Raw genomic sequence first — 21503 nt, 5'->3', positions numbered from 1 at the left:
AAAGGCTATTAATATTAATAAAAACTCCTGACAAGGGGCACCTGGGTGTCTCAGTTGGTTGAGCATCTGACTCTTGATCTCGCTCAGGTCTTGATCTCAGGGTCATGAGTTCAAGCCCTGTAGGTTCCATGCTGGGCATGGAGCCTACTTAAAAAAAAAACAAAAAAGCAAAAAAAAACCCCTCATGACAAGACTAATAAAAGAGGATATTACAAATTCATGACACTAATTTGAAAATACATGAAATCCAGTTTGCTGTATGTATCAATAGTTTGTTCCTTTTTATTCTGAGTAGTATTCCACAGTATGGATATATCAGCTTGTTTAACCATTTACCTATTTAAGGAATCTGGGCTAATTCCAGTTCGGGGCTATCCATGAATAAAGCTGCTATAAACATTCATGTACAGGTTTTTATGTGAACATATATATATATATTTTAAGATTATTTATTTATTTATTTGACAGAGAGAGAGAGACAGTGAGAGAGGAACACAAGCAGGGGGAGTGGGAGAGGGAGAAGCAGGCTTCCCACAGAGCAGGGAGCCAGATGCAGGGCTCGATCCCAGGACCCTGGGACCATGACCTGAGCTGAAGGCAGATGCTTAATGACTGAGCCACCCAGGCACCCCTGAACATATGTTTAAATGCCCAGGAGAGCAACTGCTGGGTCATATGGTTTTGGCATATTGTTTGGTAGGAAAATGCCCAACTGTTTTCCAGAGTAGCTGTACCATTTTACATTCCCACCAGTGACAAATGAGAGATCTAATTTCTCCCACTCTTTTTTTTTTTAACTGAAACGGTTGACAATTTTATTTTCACATTTCACAATACCAGTGAAAATTGCCTTTTTTTTTTTTTTTGGTCCCACTACTCCCCGGGCAAAAACTATTCTCTCTTTGATAGGAAGGGGGAGCAAGTCTTGTCCTGCTGTGAGAAAACACCCAGAGTCACAGCACCATGATCTCCTGGTGAAGTAGAACAAGTAATATAAAATGAATAGAAAGAGGTCCTGTCTCTCCTTATCTGTCTGGTCGAGTCATTCCTGGCAAAGTGGGCACCATCATAGGACGGGCAGGAGGTCTCATCATCGGGGGCCCAGGCATCATTGGCATGTGGCCTCCCACAGGTGGCCTCATTCCAGGAGCAGGTCCCACTGGCATCATCCCAGGAGGAGGAGGGCCCATCATTGGCATCATGGGAGGGCCCCCCATATGGGGCGCTGGCATCATACCAGGGCGAGGAGTAGCCGGGAGACTGAGGGGAGGTGGGGGAGGAGGAGGTGGAGCAGAGAATGGAGTAGGAGGTATCTTCCGTTGTTGAAATGCGGCGGTTGTTTTGTCAATCAGGCCCGAGCCTGCTCTTCCATCCATTTCTGATAGTAGTCTTTCACATTCTCTTTGTGTTTCCTACCACTGCAGTGTAGGAGAGTCATGGGTGAGGTACGTGTCACAGTAGTCACAATAAAACTTAGTTGTGTTGCTCTGCAGGCCTTTAGCCACTCCGTCCAGTGCCGCCCGGAAATGACGCTTCTCCCACTTTCTTACCAGCATTTGGTGTTGTCACTATTTTTTATTTTAGCCATTCTGACAGGTATACAAATCAATTTAAAAATATTTCATTCAGATTATTTAGTATTTTTTAATGATTTTACTTTTAATTAATCTCTACACCCAGTGTGGGGCTTGAATTCACAACCCTGAGATCAAGAGTCACATGCTCCACCCACTGAGCCAGCCAGGCACCCCCCACATTATTTAGTATTTTTTTTTAAAAAGATTTTATTTATTTATTTGAGAGAGAGAATGAGATAGAGAGAGAGAGCATGAGAGGGGGGAGGGTCAGAGGGAGAAGCAGACTCCCCACTGAGCAGGGAGCCCGATGCGGGACTTGATCCCAGGACTCCAGGATCATGACCTGAGCCGAAGGCAGTCGCTTAACCAACTGAGCCACCCAGGCGCCCTATTTAGTATTTTTGAAGGGTGAGTTGATCTGCAACATAATGAATCTCTGATGGTACTAAATTGGGTTTTTGAGGGATAGGACTTGGGCACCTAGATATTTTTCAAATCTTTACTGGTGAATCTGATTTGCAACTAAGATTATGAAGACATCTTGGTCTCAGAGGACAAGAGCTTTGAAGGAAAAGTCATCCTTTGAAGAAACAGCCATATCCATTGATGGGAATGTCATAGACAATGAAAATATGTGGTAGGATAGTAGAGCTGAATGACATTTCAGAAATACAAACAAGGATTCTATAACCCTGGAAAATAATATTTTTGGAAAATAGGTTTTTAAACTTTGGAAAATTCAAAAAATTAATTTTATTTCTTTTAATTTTTTTTCTTTCCCCATCTCCAAAATGGAGGTCTACTTAATTTTAAATTTTGGTATCTAAATAATAAATGGTTACTCAGAGCCATGAAGAATTCCTTACTAACAAGAAAGAAAAAAGAAAGTTAGTTGATAAAAAGATGTATAATTGTCCAACTCACTTAGAAAAGAAAAAAATAGAAAAAAGTTCAGGTAGGGACTAATCCAGTTACTTGACTAATTTGAGGCTACCAAAATCTGTGAACACCAGGAAAGCTATGAATTCTGTCTCTAGGGGGCGCTGAATCTCTACAGAGCAATGCAGGAAAGGAAAATATTGAAAATTCTAAGAACCAAAAAAGGTAATGCTTCATGAATAGCATCGATTAGAAAATTAGAGCGTATTATTAAGAAAGAAGCAATGCTAAGAGAAAGCGATTTAAGGGAAACAAAGAGAAAGAGAAATGTCTGCCTAGTCCCCACTCTGGCTTAAGGAGTCCAGTAATACTCCAAATCACCCCTGCCTCTCCAGTGCAGCCAGACTCCTGACTAATAACAGCTCTGTGCTATTTTGGAAAGCTGATGGTAATGACACCAGAATGGCAAGGACCAGTCTGGGCAGATAAGGTAGGTCTAAGTAGCCAAACCTGCCCAGCTTCTTGTGCTCCCTACGTGGATTTATGGCCCTAGGACCCACCCAGTCACTGAAATCAAAAACTTGGGCTTCATTCTTGACTCTAATACCTCCTACTGATTATGTGACTAGTTCTCCTATCTGGCCATTTTAGAATTTATTTTGAGCAATCCATGTTTCTCCAAAATATCCTCTTCCACAGCAAACTACTGGTTCCACCCTTGCTATTTCCCCACATTCTCCGGCAACATCACTTAATGCTAGTCTCACATGGAGATGCTAAAGGCCACTCAAGAAGATTTTCAGGACTCTACATGTTCATGCATTCAAGCTTGAGTACTGTATGTTGTTGTTTTTTTTTATTTTATTTTTTTATTTATTTGACAGAGAGACACAGAGAGATAGCAAGAGAGAGAGAGAGACAGCACAGGCAGGGGGAGCGGCAGGCAGAGGGAAAGGGAGAGGAGAGGGAGAAGCAGGCTCCCCCGCTGAGTGCCCACTGGGCTCAATCCCAGGACCCTGGGGTCATGACCTGAGCTGAAGGCAGACACTTAACAACTGAGCCACCCAGGCACCCCGAGTACTGTACGTTTCTAGAAGAAAAAAAATATATTGAAATTACTTTTAGTGTAATGTTGCTTAAATATGTCCAAATGCAACATTAGGTATCAACTTCTTTTAACTCTTACGTGACTATAAAATGAAAAGAAACATACATATTAAATACAAACTAAATTACAACTAATAAAATTAAATTGTCAACATTAATTTATTGTGATAGCTGGTGCTGTTTTGCTGAAGCTAAATTACCTCTCACATGAATTTGGCACTGTTTTAGAGGAGGTTCTTTTGCATTTGGCAAGTTGATACTACCTTGGACAGAGTAATGACTCAGTTATATGACATTTCTCTAACTGAATTACGTGCCTCACTTGGTTCATGCATTCTCACTTTATAAATTTTAGATTTACAGAATTTCGTAAAAAAAAAAACTACTTATACCTGGTATTTATTTTAAAGCATTTTTTAAATTTCATTCCTTCCTTCTTTTCTCTTCCTTTTTCTTTTTCTTCTTTCTTTTCCTTCTCTCTCTCTCTTTTGTAATCTCTACATCCCACATGGGGCTTGAACTCATAGCCCCAAGAACAGTCACATGCTCTTCCAACTGAGCCAGCCAGGCACCCCTAAAACATTTTTAGATTTTATTAGTTTTTTTCAGCCAAAGATACTCTATGACATGATAAATTCTTCCTGTTAACTTCTGCTACTGCTGTTACTGGAGAACTGATAACAGCACATTGGAGAGGGGGTTTATTGATGCTTGTATTTAGTGACTATTGGCTTTGGGGGACTGGTGTCTGTTGAATAACCAGCCAAAGTGTTTCTGTTGAACACAGTCCCAGTTTAAACTCTTGTATTCATATTTCTAACATCATAACTTTCAAATTAGAAAAAGGATGGAAAAAACATTAACTTGGGGCGCCTGGGTGGCTCAGTCGTTAAGCGTCTGCCTTCAGCTCAGGTCATGACCTCAGGGTCCTGGGATCGAGTCCTGCATCGGGCTCCCTGCTCCACAGGAAGCCGGCTTCTCCCCCTCCCATTCCCCCTGCTTGTGTTCCCTCTCTTGCTGTGTCTCTCTCTGTCAAATAAATAAATAAAATCTTAACAAAAAAAAGAAGAAAAAAACATTAACTTGAATTGTGAAACCTAAGGGAAAAAAATCCTAATTTTAAGTGAAAAATTAGTAGTGATAGAGCAAGACACACATTAATGGTGTGAGAGCTCTAAACTTTCTATTTACAAGGGCTTTGGTGGTTACAGGTTTGGAAAGAGCCCTAGGACACTTGTCTTGAAAATGCACTTTTTGGGGCACCTGGGTAGCTCAGTCAGTTGAGCGTCTGCCATTGGCTCGGGTTACAATCCCAGGGTCCTGGGATTGAGCCCCGTGTCAGGCTCCCTGCTCAGCTGGGAGTCTGCTTTTCTCTCTCCCTCTGACTGCCGCTCCCCCTGCTTGTGCGCTCTCAAAGAAATGAATAAAATCTTAAAAAAAAAAAAAAGAAGAAAATGCACCTTTATAGCCTGCAGCCTTTTTAAAAAAATATATTTTGAATATAATTTGCATACAATAAAATTCAATAATTATAAAAGTATGATTTTTTGAGCTTTGACAAATATTTAGTCATGTGACCACAACCACAATCATGATAAAGATCACAGAACATCACCCCATCACCCTCAGAAGTTCTCTTGCACTTTTTTGCAATCAATCCTATACCATACCTCTGACCTCTGATAATCTTTGTCTACTTTCTTCTTTTCCTTTTCTAAAATGTCTTATAAATAGAGATGCCTGGGTGGCTCAGTTGGTTAGGCAACTGCCTTTGGCTCAGGTCATGATCCTGGAGTTCCGGGGTTGAGCCCCGTTGTCTGGCTCCCTGCTAAGCGGGGATTCTACTTCTTCCTCTGACCCTCCCCCCTCTCATGTGTTCTCTCTCAAATAAATAAACTCTTAAAAAAAAAGTCTTATGGGGCGCCTGGGTGGCTCAGTTGGTTAAGCGACTGCCTTCGGCTCAGATCATGATCCTGGGGTCCCAGGATCGAGTCCCACATTGGGCTCCCTGCTCAGCGGAGGGTCTGCTTCTCCCTCTGACCCTCTTCCCTCTCATGCTGTCTCTCATTCTCTCTCTCAAATAAATAAATAAAATCTTAAAAAAAAAAGTCTTATAAATAGAATCATACAGTATTTTGTATCCAGCTTCCATCATGTATTTTTTTTTTTTTTAAGATTTTTTTTATTTAAGGGGTGCCTGGGTGGCTCAGTCATTAAGCAGCTGCCTTCGGCTCAGGTCATGATCCCAGGGTCCTGGGATCGAGCCCCACATTGGGCTCCCTGCTCTGCGGGAAGCCAGCTTCTCCCTCTCCCACTCCCCCTGCTTCTGTTCCCTCTCTCCCTGTGTCTCTCTGTCAAATAAATAAAATCTTAAAAAAAAAAATTTTTATTTATTTAAGAGAGAGACCACAAGTGGGGTGAGGGTCAGAGGGAGAAGCAGACTCCCCACTGAGCAGGGAGCCCAATGTGGGACTGGATCCCGGGACTCCGGGATCACGACCTGAGCCGAAGGCAGACACTTAACCAACTGAGCCACCAGGTGCCCCGGCCATCATAATTATTATCTTAGGTCTTCTGGAACTTGCACGGTCCAATACAGTAGCCACTAGCAAAGGCAGCTATTGAGTAGTTGAAATGTGACTAGTCCGAATCTGTATGTAGTATAAGTACAAAATACATAAAAAGTTTTGAAGACCAAGTAAGAAAAAATAATGTAAAACCTTTAGATGTTTATACTTTATATGCTCTTCTGTAAACATTACCCCCCTCTTTTTCCATTAGGTTCTTCACAATTAGCCCTTCATGCTCTCCTCATCTACACTCATTATTTGTGTCCCCCCAAATTCATATGCTGAAGCCCTAATCCCCGATGTGACAATAAAATTCTATAATCATAAAAGTATGATTTTTTGAGCTTTGATAAATATTTAGTCCATAGCTTGCCTTTTTTTTTTTTTTTAATTTTATTTGAGAGAGAGAGTGCAGAGTGAGTGACAGAGAGAGAGAGCATGAGCAGGGGTGAGGGGCAGAGGGAGAGGGACAAGCAGACTCCGTGCTGGGCAGGAACCTGATGCAGGGCTCGATCCCAGGACCCTGAGATCATGACCTGAGCTGAAGGCAGATGCTTGACTGACTGACTGAGCCACCCAGGTGCCCCAGCTGCTTTGGTTGTTTATGGTTTACCTCATTAAAGACTCAAGTGAAGCCAAGCTACATTTCTGCTCTAGTAAACTAGAGAATTCTGCTCCCCATGCCCTAATAGTAAACTTCCCTTTTGCTTAAGCGGTCTGAGTGGGTATGTTATCAGCAAGCAAAATAAGTTTAGGGCTGATGTTTCAACTCTGGTTTAAATACTTCTTACCTTATTCCCATAAATTTATTCAGACTCAATAGCTAAAATGATGCTGTACTTGGGTAATTTTTCAAAAGATCCCTCTAAAACCTCCAGAGATTAGCCATGAGCATTAGTCCTTCCTGATATTTTAATATTAGAATCACTGGATAAGCATCATATTATGATGGTGGTATTTTCATTTCATTTAACAGTGGCATGAAAGGTACCTTAGAGGATTTCTAATTCAAGCCCTTCACTTTCAAGGAAACTAAAGCCCAAATTGGACGAGAGCCTTGCCCAGGGCTGGAATTAGAACCTTGTTTCTGTCATTACTCAGGCCAAGGTCCTTTGCCAATAATAATTTTTTTTTTAAAGTAATCTATGTGCCCAACATGTGTATCAAACTCACAACCCCCAGATCAAGAGTTGCATGCGTCACCAACTAAGCCAGCTAGGTACCCCTACCAATGAATTTTTTAGGGCCAAGATGGTATTGTCCTTTCCTCAAATTCCAAGTGAGATCACTCAACAATATTTATTGATGGCCCACTTAATTGATCAGGACTCTTAGTTGCAAGTTAAAAAAAAAGGCTCTAGGAATACATTTCTTTCAGGTAAGGTTGTTTCAAGGCTCAAAATCACTGAGTATTCTCTCTCCCCACCTCTAGGAAAGACTTTCCACAGGTTGGGAACCTGTAGACTCACATCTTACCAGCTTATCTATCCCAGCAGTACATGCTGGATTATCCTTGGACTTCTCAGTTATGTGAGCAAAAAAACTACTTTTTACCCCCTTAAGCCAATTTGAATTTGGTTTCTGTCACTGAACAAGTGTTCAGACTAAAATCACACTTATTAAAGAATTCTCCACAAACAAGGGTAATGATAACCAGATTCTCTTCAAAACCTGGAATGTAAGAGTAGTTAGTATAGGGGCACCTGCGTGGCTCAGTTGGTTAAGTGCCTGACTGTTGATTTTGGCTCAGGTCATGATCTTAGGGTTGTGAGATCCAGCCTCCATTGGGCTCAACACTGGGTATGGAGTCTGCTTAAGAATCTCCCTCTCCCCCACACCCCCTGCTTGCCCTCAAGCTGTCTCTCTAAAAAAAAACAAAAACCAAAAACAATAGTAGGCAGTATAAGTAGAAGCAGAAAGAACATGTAGAGAAGAGAGCAAACCAGGCCATGATGAAAAGGAAATTACTCTTGACATACTATCTTGGTTTCTATTCTTTTTTTTTTATAAAGATTTTATTTATTTACTTGAGAGGGAGGGAGAAAGGGAGAAAGAGAGAGAGAGAGAGCACGAGTACACATGCAGGGGGAGGGACAGAGGGAGAGGGAGAATTCCAAGCTGACTCTGCGCTAAGCCGAGTCCGATGCTGGGCTAGATCCCACCACCGAGATCATGACCTGAGTCAAAACCAAGAGTCGGATGCTCAACTAACTGAGCCACCCAGGCACCCCATATTCTTTACGTCTTCTATCTCTTCTCTACTTTTTATCTTCTTAGTCAGAACTTCTTATTCATAACTTCAGCCTATTCTTGGTTCTATCAGCACCACAGCTTGGATTACTGCATAATATCCTAAAGCTGATTTGACCCTGAAGCCCTTTTCTTAGAAACAACAAAAAGTAATTGTCAGCAAAGCCTTCTGGGCTTAACACAGAACAAGCAAGAACAGGTTTCCTCTTCCAACTTGGTAAGACTCCTTATGACATCCTAGGATCGGAAATAACCAGTTATAACTAATGTGGTGACTACATTTGGAATAGATCACATGTGGGCTTCCCTGAAGCAGGAGGCTTGACAAGACAACCACAATCCTTTCCAGGTAAGTAATCATGCCTGCAATCTTCCTCATTCTTTGTTACTTAATATCTTTGAGTCTCGATTACTGTAGCAATAAAATGAGGGAAATCACCCACATCACAGATTTGGAAGAAGAAATGAAACCTGTAAAATGGCTGGTATATGGCCATTACTCAGTGAATATTAGTTCTCTTCCCTCAAATTTTAATATGTCATTTACTATATAAAGTATTACCCAAATGCCTTATAATTTATACGATGGAACAGTACTATTCCACATATGACAAACATTAAGAATGACAAGAATGAAGAATCAGGATTTTTTTTAACCTATAAAAAGTTGCTGCAGTTTTTCAAATAATTTTATTGGATTTAAAATTCTTTTAAGGGATATACAGATATACAACTAGTTTGATCAGCTACTAATATATTTTGGTATCCCTTTATTCTTGTACTCAGGAGCCAGTTCACCTTTTCTCCATGTTCAATACTTAGCTTTGGTAAAATTTTGCCATGTTCTTCTTCATCTGCTACTGGAGCATGAGTGCTTCCACCCTGCTTGGTATAAGCTGCTCTTTTAGTTTTCTTCCTGTGAGTAGGTTTTGTAGGACTCTTCTGTTTTTTTTCAACTTCACTGCTTACATCCCACAACATTATCTTCCCATCATTCCCTCCAGTAAGCAGCAAATAGGATTCTGGCAAAAAGCAGACCTGGGATACTCCCAAAGAATGGCCCTTAAATCCCAGTTCTTGTTCACACTTAACTCCCATCACCCTAAAGATTCGAACCTTACCATCTTCTGCACCACAGCTAAAAATATTGCCACATGATGCCACAGACACAGAGTGGGCTAAAGCAGGGTTTAAAAGCTGACCAGGTGATTGTGGGCTTTCCATCTCTTCCGTTTCATCTTCCTGCAAATTTGTAATCCAGAGTGGCCGTGCTTTATGAAGGTTCCACAGCATTACCTTTAAATAAGAGGAAGTTACATAGTCAAACAGAGGTTTAGCCATTTTGCTCAACTATTATGCTTACTCCACTTCTAATAAAGTCATCAAAGTAGTCTGACAATAATTACTATGACACAGTTCCAGCAATATTAAATTTTTATTTTCTTTCTTTAAAAGATTTTATTTATTTATTTATTTATTTATTCGACAGAGAGAGAGAGACAGCGAGAAAGGGAACACAAGCAAGGGGAGTGGGAGAGGGAGAAGCAGGCTTCCCACCGAGCAGGGAGCCCGATGCAGGGCTCGATCCCAGGACCCTGGGATCATGACCTGAACCGAAAGTAGACGCTTAACAACTGAGCCACCCAGGTGCCCCAACAATATTAAATTTTTAAAAGTTCATATGGCACCACAATATGCCAGTGGAATGCTACCCTGGTGCCAAAACTAGGATGCCAATGGGCAGTAAGGTAGAATTTAGAGAACAAGATCCTAAATAACTTCTGATTAACAACCCCATTAAAGTGTAATCCACATTCTTAAGTTTCTTTAAGTCATTGTACCCTCATCTCTGCAAGTAAAATAGAAGACTATGAAATTTATCTTATTTTTAAATATTTCATTTATTTATTTGACAGAGAGCACAAGCAGGGGGAGCAGCAGAGGGAGAGGAAGAAGCAGGCTCCCCGCAAGGCAGGGAGTCCAATGTGGGGCTTGATCCCAGGACCCTGGGATCATGACTTGAGTTGAAGGCAGACACTTAACCAACTAAGCCATTCAAGAGCCCTGAAGATTATGAAATTTATTAATTTTAGTCTATGCCGGTTTCAAGTCAAAAAGCCTGTCAATTAAATAAATGAAATCTGGAATACTTTCTCTTTCCTTTCACACTACCTAAATTACCCATTTTAGGGGCTTACCTCTCTATCCCTCTAAGAAGGCTTTCCTAACTATTCCAGCCTGCTTCTCTCTTTCCCATATTTAATTTCTACACTATTAACTAACATATACTACTAGCTTGTCAGTTTGAGATTTAATTCTTCTTTTTTAAAAATTTTAAGTAGATTCCATGCCCAATGTGGGGCTTGAACTCATGACCCCAAGATCAAGAGTCACATACTCCACTGCTAAGCCAGCCAGGAGCCCTGAGATTCAATTCATCTTTGCTAATGTCTATACCCAAAGTGTTTTCAGCAGATTCAACATTTTTTTGTATTTACTGAAATCATCTAAATGTGTTAACAGTCATCCCAGATTCTACCAATCCAAGAATCATTTCCAAGTACTGAAGATTCCCAGACTGTTCTTGCCTGGACATTCTCTATACCACTTTACTCTTCCTAACTGCCAAAGATTCTACAATGTTTTACAATTTCTCAACCAGTGGTTCAAGCGGTATCACCCTAAGCAAGAAAGCAAGAGATACTGAGAAATGAATACAAAAGTTTGGGGTATATGGTCCTAAAATATGTCAGAGGGGGAGAAAGTGGAAAACTGGCAAGTGTTCAGAAGTGAATGCAATCACATCCAAGTGACCCTGCTTAGGAATTTTTCTCACTACAAAAACATTTCTTTCCACACAGGAGAATCATCTTCAAGGAAAAAAAGCCTCTTCTACCATCCTGATCCTTAAGTGTTGGTACTAGTGATCTTTCAAACTCCGGAAAGAATAACTAACCTTTGAACCATTTATTTTCAGATGTGGAAAGGAAGGGCAAAAAAAATCAATGTGTATGCCACAGAAATATATGATGGTCTTAAATTTCCAAAGGTCTTTACGAGAGAAAACTATATTTGAGTGATGGCCACTGATGTATTTATTTAATTTTATTCTTATACTTTACACACATATCTTATAGCTACTTAATAAAAATTAAGCAGTCTCGGGTACCTGGTTAAGCGTCTCAGTCAGTTATGTGTCTGCCTTCGGCTCAGGTCATGATCCCAGGGTCCTGGGATCAGGCCCCGCATCGGCCTCCCTGCTCAGCGGGGAGTCTCCTTCTCCCTCTGCCTCTGCCCCTCCCCCAATTCATGCTTGCACTCTCTCTCTCTCTCAAATAAATAAAATCTTAAAAAAAAAATTAAGCAGTCTCAAATGTCTTAATAAATCACTTTAAGGTCCCTGCCCCTCCAAGTGTGCTTTGCTTAATTATTTAAACCTATCTAGATTGAAGAATATAATTTCTATAATTTCTGTAATAACAAAAATAGGTACACTGTGTGTGGCAATAATTCAATTCCTGCTTTGAGATAAAATATTTGTTCAGAGAGAAAGTGCTCCCCAAATTAATCTTATAAGAATTCCCTTCTACTACTATACCTATATTCTTGGACCCTTCCATAGGGAGGCTGTTCTTAAAGTTCATTTTTTTATTTTTAAAATATTTTATTTTATTTACTTGTCAGAGAGAAAGAGAGAGCACAAGCAGGGAGAGAAGCAGGCTCCCCGCCGAGCAGGGAGCCCGATGTGGGACTCGATTCCAGGACCTGACCTGGGATCATGACCTGAGCCGAAGGCAGATGCTTAACCGACTAAGCCACCCAGGCGTCCCCTTAAAGTTTAGAATCATACTGGATAACCAGGTTTTAAGAAGTAAATTGTGGAAGATATTACAGTTTCAACTTCAGTGAAGGAAAGTAATTTCCTAAAGGCATAGTTGTGCTGTCTTACCACTGTTGTTACAGCACAACCCAATGAAGAAATTAATCTACAGTGAATTTTTAGCAAGTCTTGGGAGTCAAATCAATTACGTAATCTAAATCTCCTTCTCACGAAATATTTATATCCTCTACTGTTCTCTAGCAGCTGTCTGCCACTCTATCATCTTTCCTAGAACTGGAGGCAAAATGATAAATTCTGGATGCCTATTTCTTACTAATCTGAGAAGTACCATGCCTAAGTTAATGAACCAGTGACTGACAACTGGTATAGGTTAAGGATAAAAGAATGACTAGTCAAAGAGACACTGTACAATCTGTCTACTAAAACAGATATCCACCTGGATGTGTTAGGTCTTTCTGCACAAGCAAGTAGGCAGGTTATCACCACGAGGGTAGAAAATGCAGGTTTGTAAGGGCTTGGTCAAGACCTACGAGTGGAAAAGGAGTTTACAAGTCATAGGATCATTGTGCACCTCAAGTGTAGAATGAGTCTCAGTAGAGGAACTATACACATTTTTGGTAAGACAATTTTTTATTGTTTCGGGACTGTCCCAGCGCTGAAATCATCATAAGACAGCCCCTGGTTCTGCCTACTAAATACCAGTAGTCTGGGGGAGGGTAACAGCAGTCATTATGAAAACAGCAACAACCAGCCTCGTTTATTTCTAACTGATGAGGGGGTGAAGAGGGTAGAGAAGGGAGTAGTAAATACTGCTGGCCAAAAAGGCAGAAAGACAAATCTTTGATGCTATTAATGGAATCATACTCTTGAAAGATACACAGTTAAGAATGTAGATTAAATGCCTAGAACAGTGCAGGGCACACAGGTCATGAGTCGACAATGGTTCTCTTTCTAGGAGTCACCTGTTCCCAAACCAAGAACTTCTTCTACTACATTACTCATGATATCCTGCCTGGCACTGCTGGCGTCACAGGAAAAACATACAGGCTTTGGAGCCAGAGAGACTGAAGTTCGGAATCTCAATTCAGGCAGCTATGTGGACACTTATTTCAAACCCCAGTCTCATTTCTAAAAAAGAAAGAGTAAGTATCAGGGTGTGACTAGAGTGAAAACTAATATATGTAAAGCACTGGCAAGTACTAAGTGCTCACCAAAGAGAAGCCATGATCGTTCTCACTCCAGTGATACAAGATTTACTTTTAAGAGCAAGTACATCTGCTATGGGAACGTTCAAGCTATCTGAAAGCTCTCCTTTATTAAGCTAAAATCTGGGGGTGCCTGGGTGGCTCAGTCAGTTAAGTGTCTGCCTTTGGCTCGGGTCATGATCCCAGGGTCCTGGAATCGAGTTCCATGTTGGGCTCCCTGCTCGGCAGAGAGCCTGCTTCTCCCTCTCCCCGTTGCTCCTCATGCTCTCTCACTCTCTCTCAAATAAATAAAATCTTAAACAAAAAACCAAAATCTGCTTCCCTAGGACTTCTGTTTAGACTAGCACATTCCACTTTTTCCTCTCATGAAAACCAAGAATTAAACACTTCCATTTCCCCCAAAAATGGAGTTTCTAGATATATCTAACTCTCCTGATGGCTTTCCTCTGCATTTGGTCTATTTGTGATGTTCCTTTTAAAACTCATTGAATGCAGTGCTCTGACCTTGATCACCAATACACAATACTTCAATTGATGTACCACAGAATTTTAAAGAAAAAATCCCAGTCCCTCATTAAAACAAACAAACAAACAAACAAAACCCCACAAAAACAAAACAGAGTTTGTAGAGAGTGGGTGATAACGTCTGCCTTCAGCATGCTCTTTTGTTTAAAGATATTAAAATCAAATATTCAAATTCCAGAGTTTATCACTTTTAAGCATAGAGAAAGGAAGGCTAAAGGATAAATGATTACTTTGTGAATGAAACCTACTAGGCTTTGTCAAGTTAGCATTAAACATGCAGTAGAAGTAAGGCTTATGATTCATACATAGAAAAGACATGTCAGTAGAGAACAGAAAATGCAAAGATATATTTAGCCTGATCAGTAATCCGATCGTTACCAAACTCATTTAGAAATTACCCAAGTACTCTCTGCAAAGCATTACCTGCATATCCAGTCCACAGGATACCAGGCTCTGAGGCCTTTGAGGCCGAAAAGCTACAGAGGAACAGATATTGGAATGTCTCTTCAGTGATCTGCTAACTTTCTTATTTTCCAAGTCTAGGATTTTAATTGCCCCGGAGTCATCAGCAGAAGCCAGCAGGTTTTCAGTTTCATTCAATGAGAGACAATTGATTTCTTCTTCATTCACATGAAAATGGTCCAAGGAACCTTTGAGGGATCTGACATCCAGTAAGCTAATGGTTTCTCCATGTGATGCATAGAGCTTGGTGGGGCAGGAGGGAGAGAATAAGACACTGGTAACATCATCAGCCCCTTGGAAGCGTGTATGTCCTAAAGGAGTCCCATCTTCACCCCAGGCCATGAGATCACCGCTCTCTGCTCCAGAAGCCACTAATCCTTCCTGACTTGCATTCAGGCAGAGAATAGGAGAAGAATGTCCACCAGTCCACTTGACTGCCATTATGGCCCAGGAGACTCTGTGAAGAGGAGGGGGGAAAAACTATAATCTCTTATTTATGAACCTGATGGTAGCAGACTAATGCAATACGCAGTATTTCATTTAAATATTTTTAAAAGATATCTAAAAAAACCTTAATTTTAAAGAAGACATTTGAAGATCAAGTCTACAAAAGCTTAGCTGGACACAGGATTGTGGGGTACCTGGCTGGCACATGCATAAATAGGTTTTTTTTTTTTAAGATTTTATTCATTTATCTGACAGAGAGAGACACAGCAAGAGAAGGAACACAAGCAGTAGGAGTGGGAGAGGGAGAAGCAGGCTTCCAACACTGAGCAGGGAGCCCAATGCAGGGCTAGATCCCAGGACCCTGGGATCATGACCTGAGCTAAAGACAGACACTTAACGGCTGAGCCACCCAGGAGCCCCATAAATAGGCTTTCTTTGTAATCACAGACCCAGGCAAACCTGGTCTTCCAGCATTTGATGTTAAGCTCACATAAGAATAAACATAGGGGCGTCTGGGTGGCTCAGCTGGTTGTCTGTCTTAGGCTCAGGTCATGATCCTGGGGTCCTGGGATCGAGCCCCATATCAGGCTCCCTGCCCAACGGAGCCTGCTTCTCCCTCTGCCCTCTGCCCCCCATTGTCTACCTCCCCCTGAAGTAAATAAATAAAATCTTAAAAAAAGGGAATAAACATTATATATTTAAATTAGGAAAAATACTTTTTAAAAGAGCTGCTCAATCATCAGGTTATATCTTTTATCTGAACGTTTTAGAGAAAGAGCTCTGGAGCTAGATTCTCTGGGTTTGAATAGCTTTACTACCTATTATTAGCTAGGTGACTTTGGGCAAGTTACTGAACTTCTCTGTGATTCATTTTCCTTCTCTATAAAATGGGGGGGTAATAATAGCATCATTTTATAGGATCATAGAAAATTAAATAATATATGTAAAGCACATATAATAGTGCTTGGTACATAATGAGTGTTCAACAAATATTACCACTATCACTTTCTCTATTTTTTTAATTTTATTTTTTTAAAGATTTTATTTATTTATTTGAGAGAGAGGAGGAGAGGAGAGAGAAAGCACATAAGAGGGGGGAGGGTCAGAGGGAGAAGCAGATCCCCCCACCGAGCAGGGAGCCCGATGCGGGACTCGATCCCGGGACTCCAGGATCATGACCTGTGCCGAAGGCAGTCGCTCAACCAACTGAGCCACCCAGGCACCCTAATTTTATTTTTTTTAAAAATATTTTATTTATTTGTTAGAGAGAGAGAGAGAGTGGGCGAGAGAGAGTGAGCAGGGGGAGCAGCAGAGGGAGAGGGAGAAAGCAGGCTCCCTGCTGAGCAAGGAGCCTGATGCGGGACTCGATCCCAGGGCACTGGGTTCATGACCTGAGCCAAAGGCAGACGCTTAACTGACTGAGCCACCCAGGCGTCCCTTTTTTTTTTTTTTTTTTTTAAAGATTTTATTTATTTGGGGCGCCTGGGTGGCTCAGTTGGTTAAGCGACTGCCTTCGGCTCAGGTCATGATCCTGGAGTCCCTGGATCGAGTCCCGCATCGGGCTCCCTGCTCGGCAGGGAGCCTGCTTCTCCCTCTGACCCTCCCCTCTCTCATGTGCTCTCTCTCTCTCATTCTCTCTGTCTCAAATAAATAAATCTTTAAAAAAAAAAAAAGATTTTATTTATTTGACAGAGAGAGACACAGCGAAAGAGGGAACACAAGCAGGCGGAGTGGGAGAGGGAGAAGCAGGCTTCCTGCAGAGCAGAGAGCCCAAGGCCGGGCTCGATCCCAGGACCCTGAAATCATGACCTGAGCCGAAGGCAGACGCTTAACGACTGAGCCACCCAGGCACCCTCTATTTTTTTTTTTTAAGATTTATTTTTTAAAGTAATCTCTACACCCAAAGTGGGGCTCAAACCCACAACCCTAAGATCAAAAGTCGCATGCTCCATTGACTGAGCCAGTCAGATGCCCCTCACTTTTCCTATTTTTATTAGGCTGGTCAAAGCGGCATCATAGATCTACACCAGTGATGCTCCAAGTTTGGCCTCCAGACCAGCAGCATCACCTAGGAACTTATAAATATAAATTGCCCAATACCACCCTGGACCAACTGAATCAGAAATGCTGGGGTTGGGGCCCAGCCATGTGTTTTAAGAAGTCCTCTGGGTGATGCTGATGTACACTAAAATTTGAGAATACTACACCAATAATCATCCAGGGATTTGGTTAAAAATGTAGATCCTTGGGTTTTACCACCAGAGACTAATTCAGTACATTATTTAACTTTATTCTCAACACAACCCTTCTGTTTAGTATTATTCCATTTTAAAGATAAAACTTGAGTTTCAGAAATGTTAAATAATTTGATCAAAGTCATCTGGTCCTTAGGATTTGTACATGGGATCCAATGTAAAGGGATCCCAAACTTTTAAATAACGAAGACCATTTTCTAACAATTCCACTTGACAATAGTTTTTAACTTGTTAGTATTCTCTGAAAGTGCAGAAAATAACCAAAAGCCACAAATAATTCATTACAGCTTTTAAATGTACTCAGGTATTTTTATTATTTTTTGAAGTTTATTTATTTATCTCTAGACCCAACATGGGGCTCAAATTCACAACCCTGAGATCAAGAGTCACATGCTCTACTGACTAAGTTAGCCAGGCACCCCACACTCACATTTTTTTTTTTTTAAGATTTTATTTATTATTTGACAGAGAGACAGTGAGAGAGGGAACACAAGCAGAGGGAGTGGAAGAGGGAGAAGCAGGCTTCCTGTCGAGCAGGGAGCCCGACGCGGGGCGCAATCCCAGGACCCTGGGATCGTGACCCAAGCCAAAGGCAGACACTTAACGACTGAGCCACCCAGGCGCTCCTACTCACACATTTTTAATTACCTTATTACCCACTTACACTTAACAGTACTTATTGTACTTATGTACTTACGTACTTATGTACAAAATTTAGACTTCCTGATATACTAGGCATCCCAGACTTATACAATGAAATTGCCACATAATTCTACCCTGCCTCAACTGTCTGTTGGGTAAAGCAAAAAAAGGAAATAAGGGCAATTTATATAACTCTAACTGTTCAGACAAAAGGAAGCAAGCAAATCTACCTGAACAAATTTAATGTTTCATTTCACAAGCCAAGGGAGAATTTCTCTAGTGAGAAACTGCCATAGTTGCTTTCATATTTTCAGATATGATACCTGAATTCAATCCAATTGCAGATAAATTTCCTAATATTGTTTTGAAAAATAATTTAAAATACTGGCAACCTGCCTAAAGTTTCTATTCCCGACACAAAGCTTATTTCCTCCCATTTTTAGGCACTTACACATACACAAAATAACGAACTAGACTGCTAAAAAAACCTCTAATCTTTCAGTAATCAAAGTAACAGAGGGGTGGGGGAGTAACAGAAACATGGTCACAAAATCATATACAGCAATTTTCATAAGACAACAAAATGGGAAAGACAAAAATATACTTTATTTCAGCAGAAGCACTGAATTAGAATACAGAGGAAACTAATTTCGAGACTGAAGCAAGTAAGTTTTAAAGGAGAGGTCTGGAGAGGAAATGACTCAGAGAGAGGTAAAGACAGGGAACTCTGGTGGTTGGATTTTTGCTGACAAGTAATGAAATAGTAGTTAATTTTCTACCATAAAAAAGACTTTTGCCAAATGTTCAAGATAAACCAAGAAAAAAGGACACTTAGCACAATTTAAAATGAAAGGTATTAACAATATTTAGGCCTAGGGACTGCCATCTGTGGTGACTACTGACTTGTTATATAATATAGATAATATACTACCTTAAAATACGAAGTTTGTAGTAACCATTGAAAAAGCCACTTAAGTTACAAATAATTTTAACTCCTTTCTTTAGAGATCTGATCATTTATTTCCTACATTAGTTTTAGTTTTTCTACAGTGAAATCAACTTTAAAGTCCTGAAGTCTGCCCTCTACAGCTTTAGGATTTTGTATGCATAGAGGTTTTGGATCCCTACTGGGATTTTAGGTTTTATCTAAGACGAGAATGAAATAGGGTTTCTTGTACTTCTGTTTCTCCATCACATTATCTACCCACAGGGGACCTAAGTAAATGCTGACTGGCAGACAAAGTTTTAGTATTTTCTTCTGAATATAATTTTTTTTAATGGAAAAGATTAATTCAATTTTAAAGACACATTTGGTTAAGCTCACCCCAAAGTGTGAGAAATTAGGCAATAAATGGATTTTGTACTTAAAGGAACTATTATAAATAACAACACTGTTCCCATAAAATTTTCCATAATGGAACCAGTAGTATCTATTAATCTCACAAGAACAAGGTCAGCTCTACCTTCACCTCTTAAACAAATTAAACTTCTAATCTCTGCATCACATGGATAATATTTACTGATCACCAACCTAGTCAGAAAAATAAAAATGGAGACCTATTATCTTATGCAGACTATTAATCATTGAGTCAACCAGAGCCCCCCAAATCACATGTTTAGTCTACAAAATTAAAATTGTTATTACTTAAAACATACCCAAAGACCACCATGAAAAACTATTCAACAACAGACTGCTGTGGTAGAAGGCAGTGGGAAAAAAAATGTAATTGAATCTGGGTTAAATGAAAACAATCTTTCAGAAATGAGTTGTCAAGCCACTGTTTCTTGTTTTTCTCCTACTGGGACTGGAAAGCCTACCAGAAATAGGTAAGTGCCATTATCTCCATATTCAGGTATCAGGTCAACAAACTTCTCATAGGCAACGTCTAAAGGGTAATGTCTAAACAGCAATTAATCATGTCCTACTGTGAATTACTCTAATTAGATAATAGTTTCCTTCAACACCTAATGAGATCATGGAGTGGGCAGCGAAGGGTGGGGTATCTTGAGAGCAGTTTTAGAAAGGGTGGAGGGCAAAGATGGAAGTTCTGAACAGTCAAAGTGCAAGGGGGAGGGGCAAGGTCAGGAGGGTGATCTGTAGAAAGAAAAGGACCTAGTCATAAAGAAAATCTTTTCCAGGGCACCTGAGTGGCTCAGTCGGTTACGCATCCGACTCTTGATCTCAGCTCATGTCTTCATCTCAGCGTGGTGAGTTCAAGCCTTGCATTGGGCTCCACACCGAGCATGGAGCCTACTTAAAATAAAAATAAAAAAAAGATTTAAAAGAAATTTAAGTGCCTTCTCAGACAAACCTAGACCTCCTTCCTTGGATGTCCTATAGTTGAAAGTTGAAAAATGAATAATAAAACTCCCTAGCCTGAGATTACACTACCATTCAAATAATATAAGGTAATCATTATCACTATAGTAAGTATAAGTCAACTTTTCTTCACATGTTTGGGTTTTCCAAAGTTGGTCTTGATGTGGAGAAGCTGGATAGCAACCAAAATGATTGAAGGCCTGTGGCATCAGCACTAGTAAGGAAAGAATCTGGGTTACTAAGCTGGGAGAAAAAAACATCTGGGAAGAAGGAACTAGCAAATAATAACCAAACACCATTTACCAGAGAGTAGAGAAGATAGTTGCTGTTGTTTTTAATGGAGAACTAGAAATGTATTATACACGGCAGGGGAACTACTGGAAAGATCTCTTACTACATAAAGGCAAGACAGTGGAGTTAACTTCTAAGGAAATCTGTGAACCCTATAATTATCTCAGAGTTGTTTTGAAAATTATATAAAACCCGAGTAAAGGACCCTACCAGTGCCTTGTTCACATGATGGTTAGTATTTTCTCTCACTAAGCATTCTTTAAAGGCTGTCAGAAAACTTTTGGCCACCTAGGAAAACGCAGTATGACCAAATAATGCTTAAATTCTTTCTCCTCCCAGAAATCATCTATAATTACAGCCTTCACATCATTCTCCCTATTGGAATGTCTAATTATATAAAAACACGCTGCCTTGATCCGCCCACTAATCGGGTTAGTAGGAAAGACTGGGAAAGGCTACATTTTGTCCAAAAAATGCAGTACTTAATCAGCAATTACACGGCACTTTTAGGCCATCCAAACATTTGGGCGGGGGGTGGGGGTGATTCAAATGACGACCTTACTTGCCGAATACACGCTAGGACACATGTTCTGATTAAGTACCACTACCAATAAAGAACAAAAGGGTCTGACCAGGAGAAGACGACCTCAGCTGCCGAAAGTAAAGGAAGAAGATCCAATTCAAGCCGAAGGTGGCGGAGCTAGGAACTGGCTAGCAAAGAGAGGGAAGTTTCATGCGTTAGGTTGGAGTCTGAAGCAGAGACATGACACAGGGAAAAGGGCCCAAGAAGGCCGACGCGAGAGCACTAGATCAAAAAGAGGAAAAGGCACCAGAGGACAGCCACAAAGCCACAGGGGCCAGCCTCATACCTGCGCTTCCCGCTTCCCTCCTCGGCGCCTCGTGATGACCTCACCCGTGGGCGCCCAATCCCACGTAGCGTTGGGCGCGGGGCGCCTCAGCCAAACAGTCACATCCGGGGCCGAGAGGAACCGCGAGCGAGCTGGGCGTGCGCCCTTGCTTCGTGCCCTCAACCAGTATGGCGGAGCCACGGGCGCGCCGCGGGGAGGCCGTGCGAGTCCGGCGGTTCCGACGCCCGCGCTGAGCCGGGGAGGAGGGGCGGGGGACGCCCGTG

General features: G+C 41.0%; 1 protein-coding gene and 1 pseudogene across 2 annotated transcripts; both read right to left on the bottom strand.

Moving 5' to 3' along the window:
* Nucleotides 1–869: 869 nt before the first annotated feature.
* Nucleotides 870–1611, bottom strand: LOC118000533 (annotated as a pseudogene).
* Nucleotides 1612–8189: 6578 nt separating this feature from the next.
* WDR53 (WD repeat domain 53) lies at nucleotides 8190–21315 on the bottom strand. 2 transcript variants are annotated; one of them, XM_034999907.1, is made up of 3 exons: nucleotides 21241–21315; nucleotides 14378–14873; nucleotides 8190–9679 (listed from the first exon to the last, which is right to left on the bottom strand). In XM_034999907.1, the coding sequence occupies exons 2-3, from the start codon at nucleotides 14855–14857 to the stop codon at nucleotides 9083–9085; spliced, it is 1077 nt and encodes a 358-aa protein (XP_034855798.1). In that variant the 5' UTR covers nucleotides 14858–14873; nucleotides 21241–21315; the 3' UTR covers nucleotides 8190–9082. The 2 variants fall into 2 exon arrangements, with proteins under 2 accessions (XP_034855798.1, XP_034855799.1); XM_034999908.1 differs by lacking the exon at nucleotides 21241–21315 and adding an exon at nucleotides 19905–19955.
* Nucleotides 21316–21503: the final 188 nt, after the last annotated feature.

The sequence above is a fragment of the Mirounga leonina genome, unplaced genomic scaffold (genome assembly GCF_011800145.1).
Source record: "Mirounga leonina isolate KUSES-001 unplaced genomic scaffold, KU_Mleo_1.0 Mir_115, whole genome shotgun sequence".
NCBI lineage: Eukaryota > Metazoa > Chordata > Mammalia > Carnivora > Phocidae > Mirounga > Mirounga leonina.
Note: the sequence above shows the minus strand (reverse complement) of the source record. Positions and strands in the feature narration are given on the sequence as shown.